At 42.2% G+C, this 23,029-nt stretch overlaps 1 protein-coding gene across 22 annotated transcripts in view; it reads left to right on the top strand.

Annotated features, from left to right (window-relative positions):
- TCF7L2 (transcription factor 7 like 2) overlaps positions 1–23,029 on the top strand; it is a 204,641-nt gene that overhangs the window by 75,577 nt on the left and 106,035 nt on the right. For all 22 annotated transcript variants that reach the window (XM_073354337.1, XM_073354335.1, XM_073354339.1 and 19 more), the window contains exon 4: positions 2,277–2,378. In XM_073354337.1, the coding sequence (XP_073210438.1) occupies positions 2,277–2,378 (102 nt within the window). The remainder of the gene's footprint in view (positions 1–2,276; positions 2,379–23,029) is intronic.

Here is a 23,029-nt window from a genome sequence, read left to right as displayed (position 1 = left end):
GAAGTGATGGGAAATGATAGTGCATCTCGTGTTGACTGTCACCACAGTGCATACAGCCTTGCACCTACCAGGTCTTTCACGCTAGTAAATGTTGTATGCACATAAATGAAGGCATTACTATCCTGCTAAATACATGGAATGAAATAGATGCAGACACTGGATATAACAGGTGCAGCACAGAAATAGGAATAGATGTCGCCTGTTAAATCAATGGGGGTTCAGTCCAGGAAAGTCCCACTACAGTATGTCCTCCAGAACTTTGTTCTGTTTGTTTTTAAACGTCTCCAAGCAATGTGGCTTTCACCATGTCCCTTGAGAAAACTATTCCACAGCCTGATCCGTCTGTCTGGCTGCATATCTCAGAGAACTGTGGGTATACTACTTCTGCTAGTTTTTTGGGGGCCAATTTCTGCTCTCACTCAGGTGCATGTCAGTGATTCTAGTGACTTTAATGGGAAGACATGCATGTCCTAGTGCAGAACTTGAAGTCCATATCTGCTCCCAGTGAAGTCAGTGCCAAAACTCCATTGCTTCTTGAAGTTTGGTTCAATTCTGAAAAAGAACTAAGTAAAAACAGCACATTCTTACTGAGCTTATCTACTCTTCTGTATGTTCAGAGTCCTATCTGCTGACTTCAGTGGCCCACAGAATCAAGACAGAGGACAGAGTGAGCTGTACTTATTTCTTCTTATGTATAATCAACCAGATAGTTTAAGTTTCACTTAGAGTGCCAATCAGTTACACCTATGCAAACCCATTGAAGGAAGTGAGGTTGCAGAGGTGTCATGGAAGGCTATTGGAGAGACAAGGTGGGTGAGGTAATATCTTTTATTGGAGCAACATCTGCTGGTGAGAGAGACATGCTTTTGAGCTATACAAAGCTGCTCTTCAGCTCTGGGAAAGGTGCTCAGAGTTTCACAGCTAAATACAAGATCCAACAGATAATTCAGCATAAGTAGTTAGCACATGTACTATGGGACCATTCAAGGTGAAATGGCCCGTTAACAACACTGTAAATCATAGGACAGAAAAGTGAGGTTAGTGGGTTACAATGGACATAATAAGCCATAAATCCAGTATCTTTATTAAAACCATGATTTTTAGTGTCTAGCAAAGTTATGAATTTGAGCTCCCAGGCTCGCCTTTTAAAAGTGTTGTGCAGGTTTTCGATGAGGATTGATAGGTCAGATGTAGAGTGATCACTTTGTGAAAAGTCTTCACTCACAGGAGATGTGGTGTTTTTGTCTTTTAGCATTTTCCTGTGTGAGTTCAGTCAAGAGCATAGTGATTGTCTGGTTTCAACCACTTAGTTGCAATTGGGGCATTCACTGCACTGGATGATGTACACCAGATGTTGTGATAGGAATGTGTAGGAATCATGGATTTTGAAAGGTGTGCTATGGAGGGTGTGGATCGTCGCAGCAGTGGAAATATGTCTACAGATGTTTGCATTGGTTTGGCAGGGTCTGGTGCTGCTTTGAGTTGGGGGGTTGTTTGAAGGCCAGAAGAGGGGGTTCAGAAAAGCTTTATTTCAGGATGGGGCCATCAAGAATTGGGTTGTTTGATGCCCAAGAAGGAAATAATCCATTTTGACTTACAGACCCCGGGTTGAGTTTGCAAAGGTAGCACAAAATAAACTTGTAAACTGAGAACATTTGATCTGAAAGCCACTGAGAGAAAATAAACATGGCACCTCACAGTGGTCAATACAGAGTTGCCTTTCAGAGTAGAACTGCACGGTGAGGTTGGTATGGTGCTTTGAAGACACAAAGAGCTATAGAAGTTGATTATTACTATTATTGGCATTTGCTGAATAAATTCTTACTGTGAGATGATAATATGCTGGGATTCAGGAGTTGTGTTTATTTTGGGTTTTTTTTTTTTTAAAGACTTGACTGTCCACCCTCCTTCCCTTCCCCCTGCCCCTCTCAGTTTCTCAGCTATTTTATTTCTGTGTTTTTTCTTCTTCCAGATCTGATTTGTTAATAAACTCATTCAAGATAACATTGTCTTTTCAATCTGCTTTATTTCCTTATTCTGCTGTTTGAAAATGCTGCTGTATGAAATGAAATGAATGAAAATGTTAGTGTTCTGGGCCAGTTTTGTTTCACATAGCCATACAAAGGTACCTGCCGTCTCTTTGTTTTTCGTTTCAGTTCCTTGCATATGTTTTAAGTTATATCTTTTTGCCCATGTTAGCTAGGATTTGTTGTTTTATTTTGTCTTTCTTTTCTGAACTCATTTTTCTTTTCCCATTTTTGTTTTCTCCCATCCAGTATCTCCAGATGAAATGGCCACTGCTTGATGTTCAGGCAGGGAGCCTTCAGAGTAGACAAGCCCTCAAGGATGCTAGGTCTCCATCTCCAGCACACATCGTTGTAAGTAAACTCAGAAGACATTCTTCCTTGGTTGAAAAAAAAAAAAAGACATTTGACATTAACAGCATTTCCTTGTCATCCTTTTTCTTTTACTCAACACACAGAAAAGGGCAAGCCAAACCCAGGGTAAAGGGTGGGGAATGAGTTTTCTGTTGCTGGGCAGCACTTCAAAATATTATCCATGGCGTATAAGCTCTTGCTTTTTGGAAAAGTGAAGAAGCTAAGTGCCCCTTAAATTTACACTCTCCAAAATTATTTTGATTTTATGTAAGTCCAATCCAGTTGATTTACAATTCTAACTTTCCAGCTGTTGAAATGAACACTGGGTTTGGGAGAATATTGAAAAATAAACCACCTCCAAGAAGCATTGTGAATTCTGGGCCTGATCTGTAGTCCTTACTCAGACAAATCTTGTGGGGAGTTAGTCAGACAGAGTCTTACCCGAATAAAGTCTTGTTAGGATCAAGCTAAAAATATTTTAAAATGAACAACAGCAAAAATCTTTTCTTTCTGGTGCATTTTCACTTAGTATAAACACTGAATGTCAGCAAATGGTATGTTTACAATTCATCTCAAGAAAAATCCAGTTCCATTGTTGAATTCTGCTACTGTAGTCAAATTTCTTCCCATACAGTAAAAGTGATGGTAATGTTACAGTGTTCAAGCCGCATGTGAGTATGTGTTTAAATAATGTCCAAAAGAAACAAATTGTTATTTGTACACTGCACTATGCAACTATGACTGCCCAAACTCTTTCACATTCACCTATATCTGGTTTTTATGAAATTTTTAGCTAATGAGCCCATCAGTTCTGAATGTTGAGCTGATAAATTAACCTCTTGAGAAGATGGCTCACAGCTTGTTAGAATATTTCTTTCAATATATTTTATCATCAGATCTCATGTTTTTGACTTTATTTTTTTTATAATTAATGGATACGTAGGTGAAATTATGCAAAAAGGAAACTGCTCATGTATTTTTGATATAGGATCTAAAGCTGATATAGTTGAGAAATCACATCAGACACTTGAAAGATATTAATTTACTTTTTTTAAAAAATGAAAATAACTTAGAAATGTCTTTTTAAAAAAAAATCTGTGTCTCTTAAACCTGAAAAGTCCCAGACCCTTTGTTATGAGCGTCTTAAATAGTTTTGATAAAATGTTTTAATAACTCTTTGAATTAATAGTTTTAAAAACCGACCTGAATAAGGCAGAGCGAAATGTAGACTGTGCTGATATTTAAATGGTCAATGCCAAATTCTGTTTATTCACTTTTTAAAAGGATTTTATTTTTCCTTCCTGTTGTTTGTGCTATTGCTGTACCACGAGCTCAAAGAAAGACGTTTACCTCGCTACCTCTTTTATCTGGTCTACAAACAAAATTCCTCGCCTTCTTCCCCCCTCCCTCATGCCAGCCTATCACTTATTTTCTAATGGTGAATAAGCCAACAAGAATCTGCCTTTTATTTAGTTGTTTATCAATCCATCGTCAATGAGGTCATCAGAGATGAAAACATTCCTCTGGGAACTGGGTTTGATAACTCATGTGCCCTCTGCTGGCTGGCTGGTTATCGTCCTTTGCCACAGCAAAGCAAACTACAGGGCAACATGCACATCGCTAGTCTTTCATTTTAAATTTCGCTGTGACAGACTTGTTTATCGGAGGAGGAAAGAAAGATTTTAATAGATTCTGGTGGATGATTTTTGCTATTGGATTATACGTGTTGAAGGTAGGTCAAGTGTTGCTTGTAAATAAGTTGTCACCTATTTTTATATGTGATTGCAATTTAAATGGTGAATCTAAAAATGCAGATGAAGATGGGAGGTGTAATTGAATTTCAGGTTTCACTGAAGTCTGTTACTCTTCAGAAGAATAGGCTCTGCCCTTTATAAATAACAATTTCCCTCCCTTCAGACACAGTGTGCCCCTTTCGGGAGAGCTCACAAGCGATTTGCTGGTGTCTCCCTTCCTGCAGCACCCCTACTCATTTAAATGCTGCTTCACCATATTCCTGACGCATGTGCAGATGAGGGATAGATGAGTTGACACCCCCTCAAAAAAATTGATAGATTCTAAATTCTCTTATCCATTCTGGAAACCTTTTTCCAGGAAGCCTGAGGTGGACTCTTCTGTGGATTTTGACTGTTTATGGGGATTTTTAAGAGCTGTTTCACTCTGCGATTCAATAAAAAGTGTACTTACCATAGCAACCACTTAGGCCGTGAGGAACATATACTACCTCTGAGATGGAGACCACCTTCCAAAAGAGCCACAGCTGTCATTTGTAATGTGATCTTTTGTGTTACTTACAATGTTCTGGGGGAAAGGCGGGGGGAGAAGAAATGTGTTTTGATGGAACAAAGTTTGTGCAAGGTTTAATCTTGTTCGTTTTTAAACGCCCCCCCCCCCGAAAAAAAAAAAAAAGAAAACTCTGCCTTGTTACGTAAAAATGCTGTTTCCCTTCCCATGTGCACACCCCCGCACTTTCCTTCCTCACTCCAATTCCTGGTCATGCTAATGATAAAGAATGTCGTTTTTTGTAAATGAAGGCCTTGTGACTGGTGACATACCGGGGGAGGTGGTGATGGCGGAAAGAGGGCTAAGTAGATGCAGATGCCAGCTGGATTGGGATGTGTCAGTTTTCTTCAGTGCCACCATTTGTTGATGCTGTTGATGTACAGCACACCAGGGAAGTGTTGCTAGTTTCTCTAATAATGATCCGCACTGAGTTATGCTACGAAAATGTGATTCGTCTTTATATGGACGAGAAGAGATATTTACCTCTCAGTGTTTGTGCGCGCACACATGCAAAATAAAGATGTATCTAAACAGTTTTCTTCCCCCACACATACTGCTATCTTGTACACATGCCGTGTACATGTGCTGATCTTTCTCTTGAAATCCGTTGTGCTGCCTCAATGATGTGTAATGAAAGGACTGACACCGGCAAATCACTTCCTATGTTTCATGTATTTCTGAAATCAGGATTTGGGGCTAATCTTATAGCTGGATTACAAAGGGAGGAAAGGACTGTTTAAGCATGCTTTCTTATGAATGCTTGGTCACACGTAACACAACTCCTAATTAGGGCTACGTGCTTTACACCCTGATTAGGTGAAACACCCATTGGCTTCATTGGGAGTTTTGCTTAATGACTCAGGACTGCAGAACAGGGCTGTATTCTAATGATTACCAGGGCTGTACTTATTTGTCTTCTGGTCTCTTTTTCAGGTTAGTTTAAGAACATGAAGTTAAGGCTACAAAAACTGAAGCAAAAGACCAGCATGAATAATGTGGTTGGATTACCTCCAGCACTGAGGGCTGGGTTAATACTGCTTTTCATGGTGCTTGAGGGGGTCTCCAAAACCTCTGAGAATGTCCGCTAGAACAGGAGTTCTCAGGACAAATTTTTTGGTGGCCTCAGAGTGTGGCCACCAACTCTTGCTGGTGGCCGCTCTCACATTTTCCCCTAAAATACTTAATTAGCTTTAGGAAAAACAAATAATTATGCACATAGACACATCCAAATCACTGTAATTTATTTATTGTTAGCTAGTAAGTCTGTTGTGAAAAGTGATATTAACAAACATGCAAGTATCACTTTTCACAGCAGACTGACTCAGCCCTGTCAAGCCAGAGGACAAATTAAGTCCCAAATGGGGGAGTCGGGGGTGGCAGCAGGGGCCAGGGGCAATGGTGGGTGGGGGCGGGAGGGGGCTGGGGCCTAAAGCCCCACTGCCAGAGCCTGGAGTTGGAGCCCTCAGCCCCTTAGCCAGAACCTGTTGCTCCACCACCCCAGAGCTGAGGCCTAAAGCCTGAGCCCCACTGCCCCAGGAAGGTGGGGAATTCACTGGCTGCCTTCTCCTCCAGCGTTGAACCCTAGGTGTCTCCAGAGGGGGGCAGAGCCCAACCCCTGCTGGTGGTCCCAGCAATGAACACCGAGGTGGTGCATCCAGGAGCAACAGGAAAGAGGAGGGGCCACTATTTTGCCGCCCATCCCCACCCCATTACAGCCCAGGAGGCTGTGGCCACAAGAAAAGCACCGGTGGCTACATGTGAGAAATGCTGAGCTAGATACTCTCTTTATGTATTTAGTACACTTTAGAAGGTACAGCAAGAGGATCCATTTAAATCAGTGCATTTATTTGCATTTCAGTGCCTCGGTTGTCTACTAAGGCCTGGCATCTTGTTTTGGTCCAGCTGCATGTCTGTGTCCAGGGGTGAAAAGAAAACTGGAGGCGTGGGAGAAGTTCTTTTAAGAATACACTATTAAGGCTGGCAGGCCAAAATTTTGAATTCAGCCTTCAAATAACATTTTTGGTTTTGGGGTGCAATACTGGGCTTTTGTTTTGTTTTTTTTTTGTTTTGTTTTTCCCCTTGGAAACATTCAGTCTTCCAAGAACAAAGGTTTCAACATCTATCAAATCCAGATGGGCAGTTTGGATGATCCCCAACTTACAGGGGGTGTTTGTTGTCCTGGAATCATATGTGTCCATGATGCTCTGTCCCTGTGTGCCCTCGGGGTGGTGTAATTGACAAAACTGTCACTGTCCAGAAGTAGGATTCTTGTCTATGTCTAAGATGCAATAGGGCAGGCAAGTGGAATGGATTGCTCACAGTTCTCGTAGGGTTGCTCACAGTTCTCGTAGGGAGGAAATAAAAGATCTGAACTTTAGGCCTTCTAGGTCTTGAATAATTCCCTCTATATGGTAATTTAATTAACATTTTAAAAATTATATTTTCCTTCTTTCATTAAAAATGTAAGTTGTATAGTTCTCATTCCCTGTTTTCTGAGTAAGTATTCTGACTAAGCTATAACTACTGCAGATGATAGGGTAACATTGTGGGTTAGGGGCCTTTGACTGGATACTACCTCTGGTATTTTAGTTATACAAAAGCTTACATTTAGCTTGCTTTGTACCAGGCAAAAACATGCTGTACCAAAACCGGTGTTTTTGGTATAGTGTGTGTCTTACAAAACGGTAAAAGTCTTCAAAAAATTCCCACGTTTTCTTCTGCAGGGTACACTTTTGAAGTCAATGTAAATTTTACCTTGGGCGTGGTACTATTTGGTCTGGCTTTTCTATTGTGTAACGAGCACATCCATAGAGTAGTCTGAATCCCCAAGAACAAAGGACCACAATACTGTAGTATCTTTCTAGCTATCTGAAATTTGGCTTAAGGAGGGGAAAATAGTGTTTTGAAAAAGTAATATGACAAACGAAACTTCAGGCATCTGAAATTCATTCTGTTCTCCATGTATTAATCATGCATAGAGAACAGTCATTATTTGTAACTTGGTCATTTTTGAGGGAATTAAACCATTTACCATATTATTTGGAGTAGGAGCCATAGGAGAAAAGCAAATAAATACAATAAAATCCTTTGGTTTTTTAAGTGGTTTCCATTTGCAAAGGCCTTTCCCCCCCTTTTTTTTCTTTTTAAAAGGGATTGTGAGTTTGTCTTAAGTTAGGTTTTAAAACTCAAGCACCTACATGCACCCCCAAAATATTCATGTCCAAACAAACAGTAGAGAGGACAAATGTGTCACCATTTTGCATGCACAGGTATGTATCTTTGCACATGCAGCTATTTGTAAGCAAAACATTTTGCAATCGTAGCTTAGTGTGTTTGGGCCAGAAGTCCCTAGCTATGGGTTTTAAAGCTCTCAGATTTATTTGTTTTTAATATTTTGCATAATAGTTTGTTGTAGAGTAGCTGCGTTTTCTCTGCTACAGTTTCCCAAGTTGTTTTTGGATTTGAGGCTACAGGTGTGCACGTGATGGGACTTTTCCTTCAAACTGATCTTCTTGGTACGCAGGCTGCATGTTGAAATTGTCTAGAATCCTGTGGCACTTTAGAGGGAAGGATTTGTGTGGGTTTCATTTAATTGCTTATTGACAAGAATGGCGCTTTTGGGCGTAGACTGCGGGGGGGGAAGAATAGGTTTTGTGTGTTAATAGGGGTTGCCTGTATTCCAAGATAGTAGGGTACAGTTTGGTGTTGAGTCCAAGTATGCAGTCTTTTTCAGTGGTGCTGCAGAACTCTTAAGACCTTATACAAACTATTTAGAAAGTTTTAGTGAATCTCTTGCTAAACACTTTTCACCCCTTTTGTCTAACTGCCCTGGCAATTATGGAACACACAAAATGGTGCTTAAGTAAGTACATGCCTCAAATGTGTGCAAAATCGCTCTACTCTGACTAGTCATCATTGACTGAGATCTAGCCACAAAACTGACTCTGCTCTGTGGGAATATTGTGGCTAAATCATTCACTCCTAATTCCTTTGATTTTTAGAGGGGACAAGTTGTCTTAAATCCCTGTTCGAATCTGAAAATTTAGCGCTTCATGAAAAACCCAAGAATAGCAGCATAGGAAGCATGAAATGGTATGGGATAAACTCCTACTGAACACCGATATTATTGACTGTGGGCTCAGTGTAATGATATTATATATGCTCAATAATTTAGAGTAGATTAGGGTCTTTTAATAAACGATTTATCTTTATCATTTGGTACAGTTGAGAGGTAGTTGGGATTTTTAGAATCACTTAATTCCATTGCACCATGATGTTACCTGATCCCGATACCATACAAAACCTGAGTCGATGATGGGCTCTTTCCATTTTTCATCGAGCAAGCCTGTACTTGAAGGCTGAGATATTGAAAGCTGGCAATCTTTGTAATGACTGCATCTTTAGCCTTGAGTAGGGACTTAGGTGCCTCGGCAGTCTGTGCCTCTGTAGGTGCCTAAATCCCTTCAAAAACCTGGCTCTTGGAGGCAATGGTGCAATCCTCAGCTGGTGGTATCACAGCTACTTTGCAGTCATGGGAGCTATGAGATTTTATACCAGATGTGGCTCTTTTCCTTTAGAGTTTTAAATTCTTTTGGGTGTTGTGATATTTTAGCAGTGAATAGATATTGGCATGCAAGATGTATAGTATTGCCAACCTCAGTTGCTCAAAAATCATGAGTCAGGCAGGTGTCAAAAGATCATGACATTTAAAAAAAAAAATACAAGCTGGGTTTTTTAAATTTGTCTTCTGGTTTCTGACCCTTTAGGATATACTCAGATTGCAATTTTTCAAGCTTTCCTCCAGACCATTAGGGCTAGAAACTAATATATATATATTTAAATGAAAGCTGAGGTTCTCACCTTGTCACTTGACTCCTGAAGCTGGGCTTCAAGAAAACTAGCAAATGTCGCAAATGCCTAATAAAACGGTGAGAATTGGCAACCCTGGGTGCAGTTGTTCTTTGAGAAGGTACTGAAGTGGAGCTGTGGATGCACACGCCATGCCCACTGTTGAGTGTCATTTCTGGTGAATTACAGTGTTGCGGCTTACACTGTGCGTTGGAGTATTTCAGAGACTTGGCGTTTTAGTATTTATGTCCTTGTATATCCTATTAGTGAAACTTTACAGGCCTTTTAATACATTGTGTGCTTAAACTTTGGGTGGAGGCTGAAACAAGGTTATTTAGATATCAAGCTTCTCTTTGTACCTTGTCGATAAACTGCCCAGCATGCTCTGAACACTAATAATAATCAGATTCTGATACCATTTGACTGGCTAACATGGATTCAGCAAAATCATGTTGGAGTAACCATTTCCTAGCCCAGGCAGAGGCCCAGGTTAGAATGTGATTTTGAAACCCTCTGTTCTAACATGGGTTGGCCTCTTCCACACTAGGTAGCCAAGCTATGTTAAAAATGGCTTCACGTAGAGCCAAGTTTATACTATGCTCCAGTATGCATGTTAAATCCAGTTGAAAAGGTTTGGGCCTAAGACAAAGCTTTGGTGATTCATCTGCTCTTGGACAGCAGAGTTCTCACATTGAAAAGGGGTCTTGTGGGAGACACCAGGAAGCCTCTGTCCCTGGGGCCCAGTTGTAAGGCCAGTACAGCCTCCTGGCGATCCAATGGCAGTGCATTGGCCCAAGGTGAAGAGCTATTGCAGGAGTGGGGGATATTGGCTACTCAGAGGGGTGAGCCTGTCAGATGCAGATGTTGTGTAGGCAGGGTGGGAGACTTAGCAAGGCTGCTCACTGTAGGGCTCCTCCTCTCACAGACAAGTTGCGGCTGAAGTCAGTCTGAAGTTTACAGAATTAGGCATTAAATAATACAGTCTGATTTTGAGCCAAAGTCTTCATGTTGTTTGAACGTGAGCAATGATTACACTGTGTACCAGGAGATGTAATGGATTAGGATAAGGCAGGGTCACCATGTTTATAAGAGCTGGCAGCAGAGGCCTCTGTTTCCGACATAGCTATGAGTGTCCAAAGCCTTCTGTTTTCTATTTAAATAAACTTTGCCTACACTGTTCAGGTGCTGTAGTAAAGAAAACAGCGAGTACTTACCTTTAGGAAGGAAGTCAGCATCACTGGATTTAGGACCACTCATTCTTTGTGGTGCTGGAGACCAAGAGGGTTGCTGTGGTGACCAATTCAGACAGTATGGCTTGGATTATCCATGTTGTTCATCAGACACTTCCCTTTTCACTCCGTCCCTCCTCCCTAGCCACTCCACAGGTTCATCTGTGTACTCTTCTGAGGAAGAAACTTGTACTGCTGAATGGGTATGCAAGCAAACTTCAGCCAAAATCAGAGATACTTCCCCACCTGCGTCATGGGCATCAAGCAAAAATCCTCCAGAAAATACCTCTTTGGGAAAGCCTGTCGCTGATCAGAGACATAGAAAAAGATGCTGCTGGGGTGATCCATTCATAACAAACACCCAAGAGCTGGGTGCTTATCTAAACGATCCAATTCACCCAAGTTTGCAAAACTGGACTGGAAATCTCACGGGAACAGACTTGCTTGCAGTATTGAAGCACTTCTGCCTTCACCAGCAGTTGGAACCGAGAAGTAAGGGGGGAATAAATAATGATCCTAGAATCATAGAATATCAGGGTTGGAAGGGACCTCAGGAGGTCATCTAGTCCAACCCCCTGCTCAAAGCAGGACCAATCCCCAATTTTTGCCCCAGATCCCTAAATGGCCCCCTCAAGGATTGAACTCTCAACCCTGGGTTTAGCAGGCCAATGCTCAAACCACTGAGCATAATCTTCCATATGGCTTTCCATTGGATGATCTCAATGCACTTTGCAAGTACTGATGAATGAAGTCTTTCAACAGCACTGTGAGACAGGGAAGTATTACGACCCCCAGTATACAGATGGGAAAATAGAGGCACAGAAAGATTAAGTTACTTGGGCAAGATTATACAAGAAACCCCTGCATTGGGAATGAAACCCAGATTTCCTGTATGTTAGCGGCGGGAAAAAACAAAACTTTTTTCACAACAAAACAAGTTGCTTTTCAGACCTAAAAGAGATGTTTCAAGTTCTGTATGAATGTTATCTTTGGTTTTCTGAATATGTTGTGTGGGAAATCATTTTGGATTCCCGTCACCCCTACTTTACTTAGACAAAACGGTTGCTCCACAGCAAGACGCCCTGGCACAGGTTGTGTATGCTCTGTTATATCACACTGAGTAAAGGAGTTTCTGGGATGTATAATTTGATATTCATGCTTTTACCTACCATGCTTCCCGAACCTAGCATAGTGCAAACAATAGCAGTCACAAACATCCCATTTGGATGCATTATTTTCTGATCATGTGATATATAATATCATAAAGTCATTCCGAGGGTGGGGAAAGAGAGAGGGACTTTTGCAGTGACAGACAAGGTGGATGAATTTTTGCAATGTTATTTAGGCCTGGTCTCAACCTGATGGGATCTTGGAGATGGCTGGAATTTGATTCTTTCCAACCTTCTCCCTCCCACCTATCTTCAGTACAGTTTAGGTTTTCCTGGCTTCATAACTTTGTTCCTCTGCAATCCAGCACTGTAAATCAATCTGCAGGAAATTCCTAGGGAGTAATGTACCTCTGTAATGTGAACATCTCAAGTTGGCAAGACACTTGTAACATATTCGGTCCTTCCTTTTTCACAACTGGTACTGTGGAAACTTGCCTTTTCCTCTTGTTATGTCCTTGATTCAAGAAAGTGTTGACATGGTTAAGTGCCACGCTATTCAGGAAGGCATTTAAGCAGGGGCCATCTGACTTGATACTCATGTCAAATTAAACCCATTTCCTCGGAAGTTGGTTATGGAATCTCCTTATCTCTAGGTATATTGAGGATTGGGAAGGGAATAGGAAGGGGTGGGAGAGAAGAACGTGTCTTAAGTTCCTTCGGCTGGAATTCATTGCAGTGATGGCATCTTATTTCCCAAGCCATTTAGAGCTCGTGTACAAGCTCTTATTGTGTATTCGGGGAATTACATTCGTACATCACTCATCCATAACTAAGAAATGGATGAAACATCAATCTTCTCCTCCCCTAACTGAAAGGATAAGATGTATGGTGGAAGATACACCATGGCTTTTTGCTTGTGATCTTTATTTTAAAAAAGAAAGCCAACCCCCTACACTAGTTTAATGTCCCAGGTCTTGAACTGCAGCCTGGCCTCCACCCACTGTCTTCTGAAATCTGTTGAGCCAAGGAGCTAGTAGGACGATAGCCTCAGCCAAGGCTCAGCCACAGGCACCCTGATTGGATGATGATCTGACTCCACTGATTGGTCCAGTCATGGCATTTAAGCCGGAAGAAGGCATAGGAAGTGTATCTGAACAACACGGTGATTTCCTGTTGTGCCTGCATTGGATCCTGCTTGTGCCTGTCTCCTGCACCCAACTCTGCTCCTGATTCCTGCTCTGCTCCACTTCTGGCTCCTGCCTTTGCTCCAGTTCTCACCGTGCTCCAGCTCGATCCTTGCTTCTCCTCCAATTATACCTCTCCTCCTCCTTACACCTTGCCTCCAGCTACCAGTCCTGGCTCCCACTCTGGCCTCCGACTTCTCATCCTGGCTCTAGCATTTGGTATCTGACCTCTGCTCTGACCCTCAGCTTTGATTCCTGGTTCTGACGCTGGCTTGACTTCTAGCTCTGGTAATAGGCAGTTGACTCTGGTGCTGACCTTGACTTCGTTCCTCAACCTGGATGTCTGCTCTGCCCACTAGGCATGATTCCTGCTCTGACTACTGGGCCAGACTGCCTACATCCTGGTCCATAACAGCTAGTAGCTCTCATCACTTCCATATCAGTACTGTAAGCAGTGATGCTTCGGACCATTCCTGCAGAATGCTATAAAGCTGTTTGACCAAGGGATTAAGGCCAGAGCAAATGCGAGAGGTGTGAGGACCACAAAAGTCCATGTAATTTTGAATATGATCCAGCAGCCAAGAAGTCTATCCCAAAACCCATATATTTGAAAAATAAAAAGTCACAAAGCATAAGATTTTGAAGGACCTTCTTCCGTTGTTAGGATTTGGAAGAGCTTTGCTGCTACTCACTTGGAGATTTGGGATGGTCATAGGGAGGCATGCATGGGATGAGTAAATGATGAGAGAGGGGCTGTGAGTCATTGACCCGAGGACTTGACCTGTATGTTAGTGGAGGAGGAAGCAATGAAGTACTTAATGGCATATTTATAGCTCCATGTTCAGTTTTTGCTGCCTGAATTAGGCCACCTAGTTCTACATCTGGGTGCTTGAATTGATACTTACGCAACCAAATACTTCGTTTTATGTGCCTAATGACTAATCCTGAGCACATTTCAACATTAGATGCCCTACCTCAGGTTGAAAATTGAGACCATAGTATCAGTTAGGGGTTTGCCAGGAAAACATTTTTGAAGCAAGTGCATTTCAAGTGACTCAGGTATGTTTCATTAGAATGGTGTATCATTAAGTTTTGATTATGATATCAATAAGTTGAGTTGATTGGTAAGTGATTGAAGATAAATTTTGGCTTCTTGTCTAGTCATTATTACATGTAATCCTGTGAATGTATTAAGGAGTTGGCTTAAATAAGCAAATCACCATACCCCAAAGAGTTTACCGTTTAAATAGAAAAGAGAGGTAAAAGGTGGGAGGAAAACTGAGATGCAGAGCTGTGCAGTGACTTGCCTAGGATCACACATCAGATCAGCGGTGAAGCTTGAAATAGAACTCTGGTCTCCTGACTTCCAGTTCAGTGTCCTATCCACTAGACCATGCTGCCCCTGTATTCTATTGTAATATGCAATCTTTGGTGGAACTAAAGATGGAAGAATGGAATGTAATAAATGTGCAAATCATCTGTCCTTCAGCATTGGTGGTCATTGTACTTGCCAGTGGCCAGCACAGAGACGCACAAAGGAAAAACGGAGCTTCGTGACATCAAAGGGTTAATAGCAGCAAGTTTGGTACAATAGCTCATTAGGCCTTAAATGTGGGCTGCAAGCTCAGAAATCTTGGTAACTTTGGACTATAGGGACAGTGAACTTTCAACCCGGGTTCAGCAATAATAAATGCCTGTTAAGTAAGGCTTCCCTTTTACAAAGAGAGGGTGGACAGATGCATTTCAATGGGCTTTAAAAGTATCGCCACTTACTGCAGCGTCTGCTGGCCGGATGCACCCGGGCATGGGAAGGCAATCAAAAGATGTACACAAAAAGGCACTTTGTGAGTGTTTAGTCAAAAGCCAGGCTGCAATCTCAGGAGGAGTTTTTGTTTGTTCAACATATAAATGATGTGATAAAAAGTGAAATTCCTAAAATGTTCCTGGAGGCGGGTGGGGTGTGTGTGTGTGGGGGGGGAATAAAGAGAAAAAGCAACAACTGACTCAGAAAGGGGGAAAATGAGGCCCTGTCTTTTGATAGTTATGGTTGCAAACCCTGGGTTCTTTAGTCTGATCTGGGCAGGTAGAGGCTTACACCTACGTGGAGTCCAATTGAGATCTGTAGCAGTTCTGCCCAGGAGCAGTGATCCACTATCATGTATGTTCAGTTCCTGCTGTGATCTTTCTTTGTCCAGTTAACCCCTCTTGGAACATTTCTGCCGAAATATCGTCCTGCAGAAAAACTTAACGGTTCCTCAGATACCTGGAAAGGGATCCTACCAGGCACACGATAGCAGGTATCCTACATAGCCTACCAGGACTTGGCAAAATTTAAAACAAATCATGGATGATTTTAACATGTAAGTCAGAAATTGCTCATATTAATCAGTGAATTCTGAAATACTTGAGGAGGAGAGACCAGTATAAGCATTTCAGTCATAAGGTTTCTAATTTTTTGATGTGTCTTTCTGTCTGTGATTCAAGACATTGGAAAATGTGGAGCGTCTTTGTTGATGCAGTCCTGCAGGCCTCGCTCCAGCTAAAAAACTTGTGTGTGTGTTGTACCTCACTGCTTAGAGAGCCTAGAGACCTCCATGAAGAGAATGACAGGGTTTGATATAAACCAGCAGGACTGCATTGCTGCCTTTATCCAACAGTAAACCCTTTCACAATGCCATATGCCGCACATTCCATCGCAGCAGTGTAGGGTGTGATATAGTTAAAGCACACTCTGCAAACAGGAAACGCTGGTGACCGCTGTGTGTGCTTTTCATGTAGATAAAGTATTGGGAGCGTAACAAAAAAGAAAAGGAAAAAAAAAAAAGCACTCAAATGCTGGAAGCAGGGGCGGGTGGGGGAGGAGAGGGCGGGAAGAGAGAGGGAGATATTGCCGGCCTAAAGGGCCAGTGGTTGTGAAAAGGCAGACAGGAAATGCAGCCAGTTGAACAGGGAGCAATAGAGAAAAGTGCTGCTTAGCTTCTTGGTTTTATTTTTGCTGTGTTAAGTGCGGTATCAGTGTTACTGTTGGGGATTAAAATATCTTTTTTAAGTTCACTCTCCTTTTGGTTAGCATGCCAAATAAATAAATAAAAATCCAAAGTCTATTGTGAAGGCATGTTTATAAAAAGCAAGAAAACTTTCCTCCCTGTCTTTGCCAAAATTCTACACACATTGGTATTTTTATACATATACGTATGTTGGGGTTGGTTTTTTTTGCAATCTGTGTGAAGAAGGTATTGCAACACCGCCCTGGAGTTGGGAAGTAAGTAGGCAGGGGAGGGTAGAGGGGAACTACAGTGTCGTGGATGTCGAGGACGTCAGATGATAAGCAGACATTGTAGCTTTAATAAAATAAATGAAGTGGAGGGCAAGCTGTATTGGTGCAAGCCAGGCTTTAACCTTGCTAGCAAAAAATGACAGGCTGAGAACTGGGACATAAGGAAAATGTGAGTCCCTGGGAGTCTTGTTCACTGGACAATGTCTCAATTGTTTCTTTGATTTTCGCAGGCAGCAGGGGATATTGGGAGATTAACTGTTTACCATCCAAGCAAGCTCTGGAGGTGCTTGGAGAATAAAGAAGTGGCAGAAAATAGCATTTTTTTTTTAAACGATTAAGGGGATGTCAGTGGGTGATAGGAAAAGGTCACACTGTTCTCTGTGTGTTGTCTGCCATTCAAATCGGGCCTTACATTTAAAAAAAAAATGTAGTTTAGTTTTGTTTCTCTCCTTGCAAACTGTTGCTTTCAGTCTGGAAGGACCCAATAATGAGGCAGTCAGGTAGCCTTTAAAAAAGGAACAAGGGAAGGAGGGAAAGGTTGTCTTGTCTTGTTTTGTTTTTAGATTTGTTCATTGAAGGTAATTTTCAAGCCTTCAGGTCTTTGCCCTTTAGCTGGACATTTTAACGTTGACTGGATTGTTTGGAACAGGCTGAAATTTGAGAATTGGAATGTCCATTCTTCCTTAATTAACCACGTCACTATTTTGTTTAAATGTTTAAAAGATTATCTTAGAAGAGGGCAAAAGAGATGACTCAGTCTTCTCTTCATATTTGTGCTTTATTCATTACAAAAACAAACAAAAATCTATTGCATACCAGCTCTATCTGGGCAAGGTTCAAAAGACGTAACTGGTAATTCTTTAGTCATCAGCTTTTCAATGTGTGTTTTGTTGGGGGGTGCGGGTGACAGGGAATGGAGCAGACCAAAGTTGCTTCTTCCAAGCAAGAAGGTGGGAGGTTTATTTGCAAGCAGATAAACCTGTTTTAGTAAATGTGGATCTTGCCTCAGTGGAGTGATGTTTAAATACTCCTCGGGCTAGAAGCCAACTTTCTGATGAATGCCTAGATTGGCATTAGAGATCTGGGATGTGCTGTGAGGGTGTTTTAACTTAGTAATGGATCCGCTTCTGTATCCCTGCATTCCCTGACTGCTCTGTGTGTGTGTTCTCTCTCTCTCTCACTCTCCCCCACAGCCCTCTTTCCTGCAGCCTGCCTTTCCTCCTGCTTTTAACTGTTGCTTGAATTCTGTAGCCAGCTGCAGTCTGCTTTGTCTCCTCCTTCCTGTCAGACAGGAAATAACTTCCTAAGTGAAAATTACAAACTTGTACAATAGCAAAACTCTTCAGTTCTCTCAGAAATAAGGTGTCTTCTGAAATGTTAACAAAGACGAATAAATTACAGGTGCTCTTCTCTATGACAAAAAATAAAACGTTGCTATTTTCATGGTTCAAAATTCACAGGGAGCTTGGGAGCTGCTAGCTAACGGGACAGGGAAAAATTAGTCAAAAATAACACCAAGCCCGAATTAACTTTACACTTTAGGTTCTTGGTTCTTTGGAGAATCTGGCCATAAGTATCCCAGAGTGGACTGCTGGATGCTGAGCACTTTTGAAAATCTGGCACCAGTTGTGGCTGGTAAACACTTGTTGGTGCTGCACTCTTTTGACAATCTCACGCCATGTGTGTTTCAGAAATAGCACCATTTTTGGATTACAAATGAATGGATGATATGGAAGCAGTTGATTTCCGTGTTAAGTGCCCGGCAAAGAGCTGGATTAAATAGTTTGCAATTAATAATTTGTGCAGTGAATTTAGTCTCTCTTCATGTTGGTTAATTGTCACTGAACAGATCGTGACTTTCTTTAAATTAGTTTGGTTTTCATGAAATGAAATAGTTTTTCAATGAATAGTTTTTTGCTCTGGAGATCATCCACCAGTAGTTCTTTGCAATCATTTGATATTTGAGCTCTTTGGCTTCCTCATGAAGGACACATGATATGTTTCTGTTCCTTGATTGGACAAGCATAACTTTTAGAATCTGCTTCCCACTGTGATTTATCTTCCATAAACAGTCTCCAGCACTAATTTAAAATGCACTGGTTTGGCAAACATCCCTGCCACTAAACTCATTTGCTGGTATATTTGCGGAAAATGAACAGATTTTCCAATAGAATTAAATTATTAATTACTATTTGTATTACGGTAGCACATAGAGCAGGGGTTGGCATTCTTCAGCACGTGGTCCATCAAGGTAATCCTCTGGCGGGCTGCGAGCCATTTCATGTACGTTGACTGTCTGCAGGCATGGCCCTCCGCAGCTCCCAGGGGCGGTGGTTTGCCGTTCCCGGCCAATGGAAGCTGCAGGAAGCAGCGGCAAGTACGTCCCTGCGGCCCACACCTCTTCCCGCAGTTCCCGTTGGCTGGGAATGGCGAACCGCGGCCACTGGGAGCTGTGGGGGCCATGCCGCCGGACAGTCAACGTACACCAAATGTCTCACGGCCCGCCAGCAGATTTCCCTGCCGAAGGTTGCCGACCCCTGACATAGAGGTTCCAGCAAGACTTCGGGTGACGTGCTGTGGACTAGACAAATTTAAAGACAGTTCCATGCCCCAAAGACTTTAATATTTTAAAGAATATTTGCTGAAGACTCTTTTACAATATTCACCCAGTTCTAGTAGTGAATACTCTTTACACTCGACAATAGACCCATTACCAATACTAGTTGGCAGCAAGAGATTGTCCCCTCCCTCCCACTAGTCTTTGAAAATGGTTTATCTGCCAGTATAGACAAGACAAAACCATTTACAGCACCATTACAGAAAGTGTAATTGAGACACCCTCAATCTACCCCAGCAGCTAAACTGTTATCAACACCATGGAGACGTGTTGCTGGTGACCATTGTTGGTTGGTCAGTTTTGTAGTCCAAATAGGTGACCTTAGCGTCTGCATGCAAACCGGTACTCTAGCTCAGCTGACCAAGATGAAGAGCGTTTGAAATTTTCTGCGTAAGCAAGAGTTGCCACTCAAAGTATTTCTTCTAAATAGTAAACAAATTGGCCTACAGTGTTGTACTTAGAGAAGGTCATGGATCTCTCTTATAATTGGATTTTATGGTACATGGGGCTGCCTGCATGAATCCAGTTGACAGACTAACTAACGGTGCAGCGGGCTACTGGAATTTGGCAGCCCACTGGATTAATGTATAGTGTTATAAACTATATTCTTATTCCAATAGGTGGACAAGTGAATTGAATTCCTTTTGTTCTGTGAATTTACTTTGTAGTGCGAGGTTTTATGGGTCTAGCTGTTACGGGCCTGTGGCACTCTGAGTATTGATGTGACACAGGGGGAGGTGGTGGGATCTGATGGCATCCCATAGAGAACAGGAACTGAAAAAACAACCTAATAATAATTATTAATTGTGTTATAGTGCTTAAACGCCAGCCAGTAGCAGGGCCCCATTGTGGTAGGCACTGTAGAAACAGAGAGCAGCGGATGGTTCCTGCCCAACGAGCTTATTGTCTAGAAAAGACAGACAGAGGGTGGGGGCAAGGATAGAACACAGAAGCAAAGTGAACAATGTGATACCAGCAAATGGCATGTTAGTTCACAATTTTTGAAGGGGGAGGGTATTAGTTAGGAGGGGATCAGCTAAATGGAAAGATAAGGGAAGAGGAGTCGGGGGGAACAGGGCGGAGGGGTGGGAAGACTGTAAGAGAACAGGGCAGGTGTGAAGCAAAGCTGAAGTGAAGAGATTGTGTGAGGAGGAAAGAGTGGGAGAGCGTTGGAGCAAACAGCCAATTAATTCAAGGCTGAGAAAGTCAGACAAAAGTGCAGGAAGTTCTCCGAGCATCCAGAGGTATCTGCTTTGGCTGCTTTTGCTTCTCCTGGCTGGAGTCTGTGACCGGCTCTTCTCTGTAGTTTTCCCCCAAGGCCACGTGGAAGTGGGAGAGGAGGTATCATGTGGTCCTGAAGCCCACAATGTGTGTGTGAGGTCTCCCATGCACAGCTCTGGATCCCTGGGGTCCTTGGGATGGAGGTGGCCCCTGCAGGGCCCAGTTTAAGTCCCCTCCTCTCCAAACCAGGGCAGCCGTTCCTACTTTGGCAGCTTCTGTTTCTACTGGCAAGAGTCTCTAGCTGCTATTCTCCTGGATGGGCTCTTGGAGACTTAATTAAATATTACGATAGCTTTCTGAAATGGTCTCTTAGGTGATGTATGCTCCTCTCCCCCATTAGTGTCAATGGGAGTTCTGTATGAATATTCAGAAGAGAATAGACTCTTACTAGAGTGCATAGGAGAATTTCAATAGGCGAGTGTTGTACTGGAAATCTCACACATATGCATAGAGGAAAACTGGTGGTCTCCTTTTGCTCCTAGTGTACGTTCTTCGTCCTCAAGGTAGAGTGCCCATGTTGGATTTTATTTGGGTCTCCATTGCATCGTGCTCCTCTCCAAGTCTACTACTGCACAAGTACACAAAGGTGTTCTAGATAGGTGCTATTATCTCTTATACAGCACCTCATGTTTCCAACATTCTGTGCAAAACCAAAGTTTCATACCAGTCCCCAGGAGAAGAGGGAACTGGGTATTACCCTTATCTTAACGGGTGGAAAAAGCTGAGCCCTCAGAGGTGTAGTTGTTTATCCAAGCTCACACAATAAGTCAGTGGTGGCTTTTAGATTAGAACTTGGGTTTTTGTGGTACTCTGTGCCATTGTGCAATCAGCTAGACTGCGGTGTCCCTTGGAGAGAAGCCCTGTGCATTGGAAATTAGAATCCAGCCCTTATAGTTGTGCCATGAACGACATATTTGGGAAAAAATCTAGGAAAGAATTTAGGAAAGAATCCTAGAAATCCTAGGGACCTTGAAGTCTTCTAGTTTGTCCCCTGTATTGAGGCAGGATTAAGTGTACCTAGATGAGCTTATTTTTCATGTGTGTATGTGAAATAGTTTACAAAACCCTCCTATATGCTAGAATAATCTCACACATAGAAAACTCAGGTCTGCAAAATAATGCACATACAATAGTGTCTGCCACAAAGAATCTCAAAGCACTTCAGAGGCTCAGTGTAAACATCACACTCACCCAGCACCAAAAATTAATCCTCTCCAGAATGGAATAGATTAGCCCTTCTGCACCAGCAACACTAAACAGCAGCTTGTTTGGGGGAAAGCACTTTCTCAAGTTCAAGGCTCAGCACTAGTCTTAGATATGCAAGATGTAACTTCCGAAGGTGGAATTGGACCAGGATACCAGAAGAACCCAAACTCATTCTGGGATGCAGAATCACAAGCAGACCACTGCTAATGTAGACATTCCTGGGACATGCAGATTCAATTGTAGAGGGAATGCTTGAAGAAAATATTTTTCCAAAATGCACAGGGGCTAGACTGACTCATTCAACTGACTAGATTGCTTGGTACTATGGACACAAGCAAACTATGCATTTTCATATGGTTAGATGTAAACATATACATCTACGAACAAAGAATGCAGACCACACTTTATGGACTCTATCTTGGGAAGCAGACACTCTGGAAAAAGATATTGTGGTGGATAATCAGCTGATCAGAGTGAAAAGGGATAATGCAATCCTTGGATCCATAAATAGGGGTGTCTTAAGTGGGAGTAGATGTTATTTTACCTCTGTATTTGGCACTGGCGAGACCGCTGCTGAAATACTATGTCCAGTTCTGGTGTCCACAATTCAAGATGGATGTTAAGAAATTGGAGAGGGTTCAGAGAAGAATCACAAGAATGATTAGTGGATTAGAAAAACATGGCTTATAGTGATAGACTCAAGGAGCTCAGTCTATTTAGCTTAACAAAGAGAAGGTTCAGGAGTGACTTCGATTATAGTCTGTAAGAACGTACGCAGGAAATAAATATTTAATAATGGGCTCTTCAGTCTACCAGAGAAAGGTATAATACGATCCAATGGCTGGAGTTGAAGCTAGACAAACCAGACTGGAAATAAGGCTTACATTTTTAGCAGAGGATAACTAACCATGGGCCTTAAAAATATATCATGGAAATTTTGGTTGGGATTTTCAGCCTAAAGCGAGTGAGGTCTTTGGGCTCCTAACTCTCTTAGTCTCCTTTGAAAATCAGAGCCACAAGACACGACTTGAGTGCTGCTTTATGTACTGGGTAGTATCACACTGCAGGACTGGGGTTCTCCTGGAATGCCAGTTCATCAGAAGGAAAGCACAGGGTTTAGCAGAACCCAGCAGTGAAGTAGTTATTAGGAAAATGAAACTTTGGTAGGCTTCAAATATTGATTTAAAATTATTCTGGGGATCCGACATAATGAGTAGCCTAACTGGATTAGAATACAAGAGACTGGTTCTTATTCTAACCTCTGCCACTGACTCTCTATCTGAACTTGAACTAGTCACTTATCCTCCCTGTTTGTCTGTTTCTTCTGAAAAATGGGGATAAGACTCTCTCCTCAAAGATATGGTAAGGCTGAATTAATGTTTATGGGCCAATTTCGGGACCTGATGCCATGGCCAAATACACAGGCTTAGTTGTAGGGGAGCTCAACACAGATCCCTTCCCTTGACTCTCCAGTTACAGTGGCAGAAAAGGAGCCCCTTCAGAGCTGGTATCCGTGGCATGCTCCCTGGGCAAGAGCTTTCAACATCCTGTGCAGCAGAACCACCCTGCATCCAGGACCCTTCATTTCCACCAAGCAGG

The sequence above is a fragment of the Lepidochelys kempii genome, chromosome 7 (genome assembly GCF_965140265.1).
Source record: "Lepidochelys kempii isolate rLepKem1 chromosome 7, rLepKem1.hap2, whole genome shotgun sequence".
NCBI lineage: Eukaryota > Metazoa > Chordata > Testudines > Cheloniidae > Lepidochelys > Lepidochelys kempii.
The sequence above is the reverse complement of the archived record's forward strand: the minus strand, read 5'-3'. Positions and strand labels throughout refer to the sequence as shown.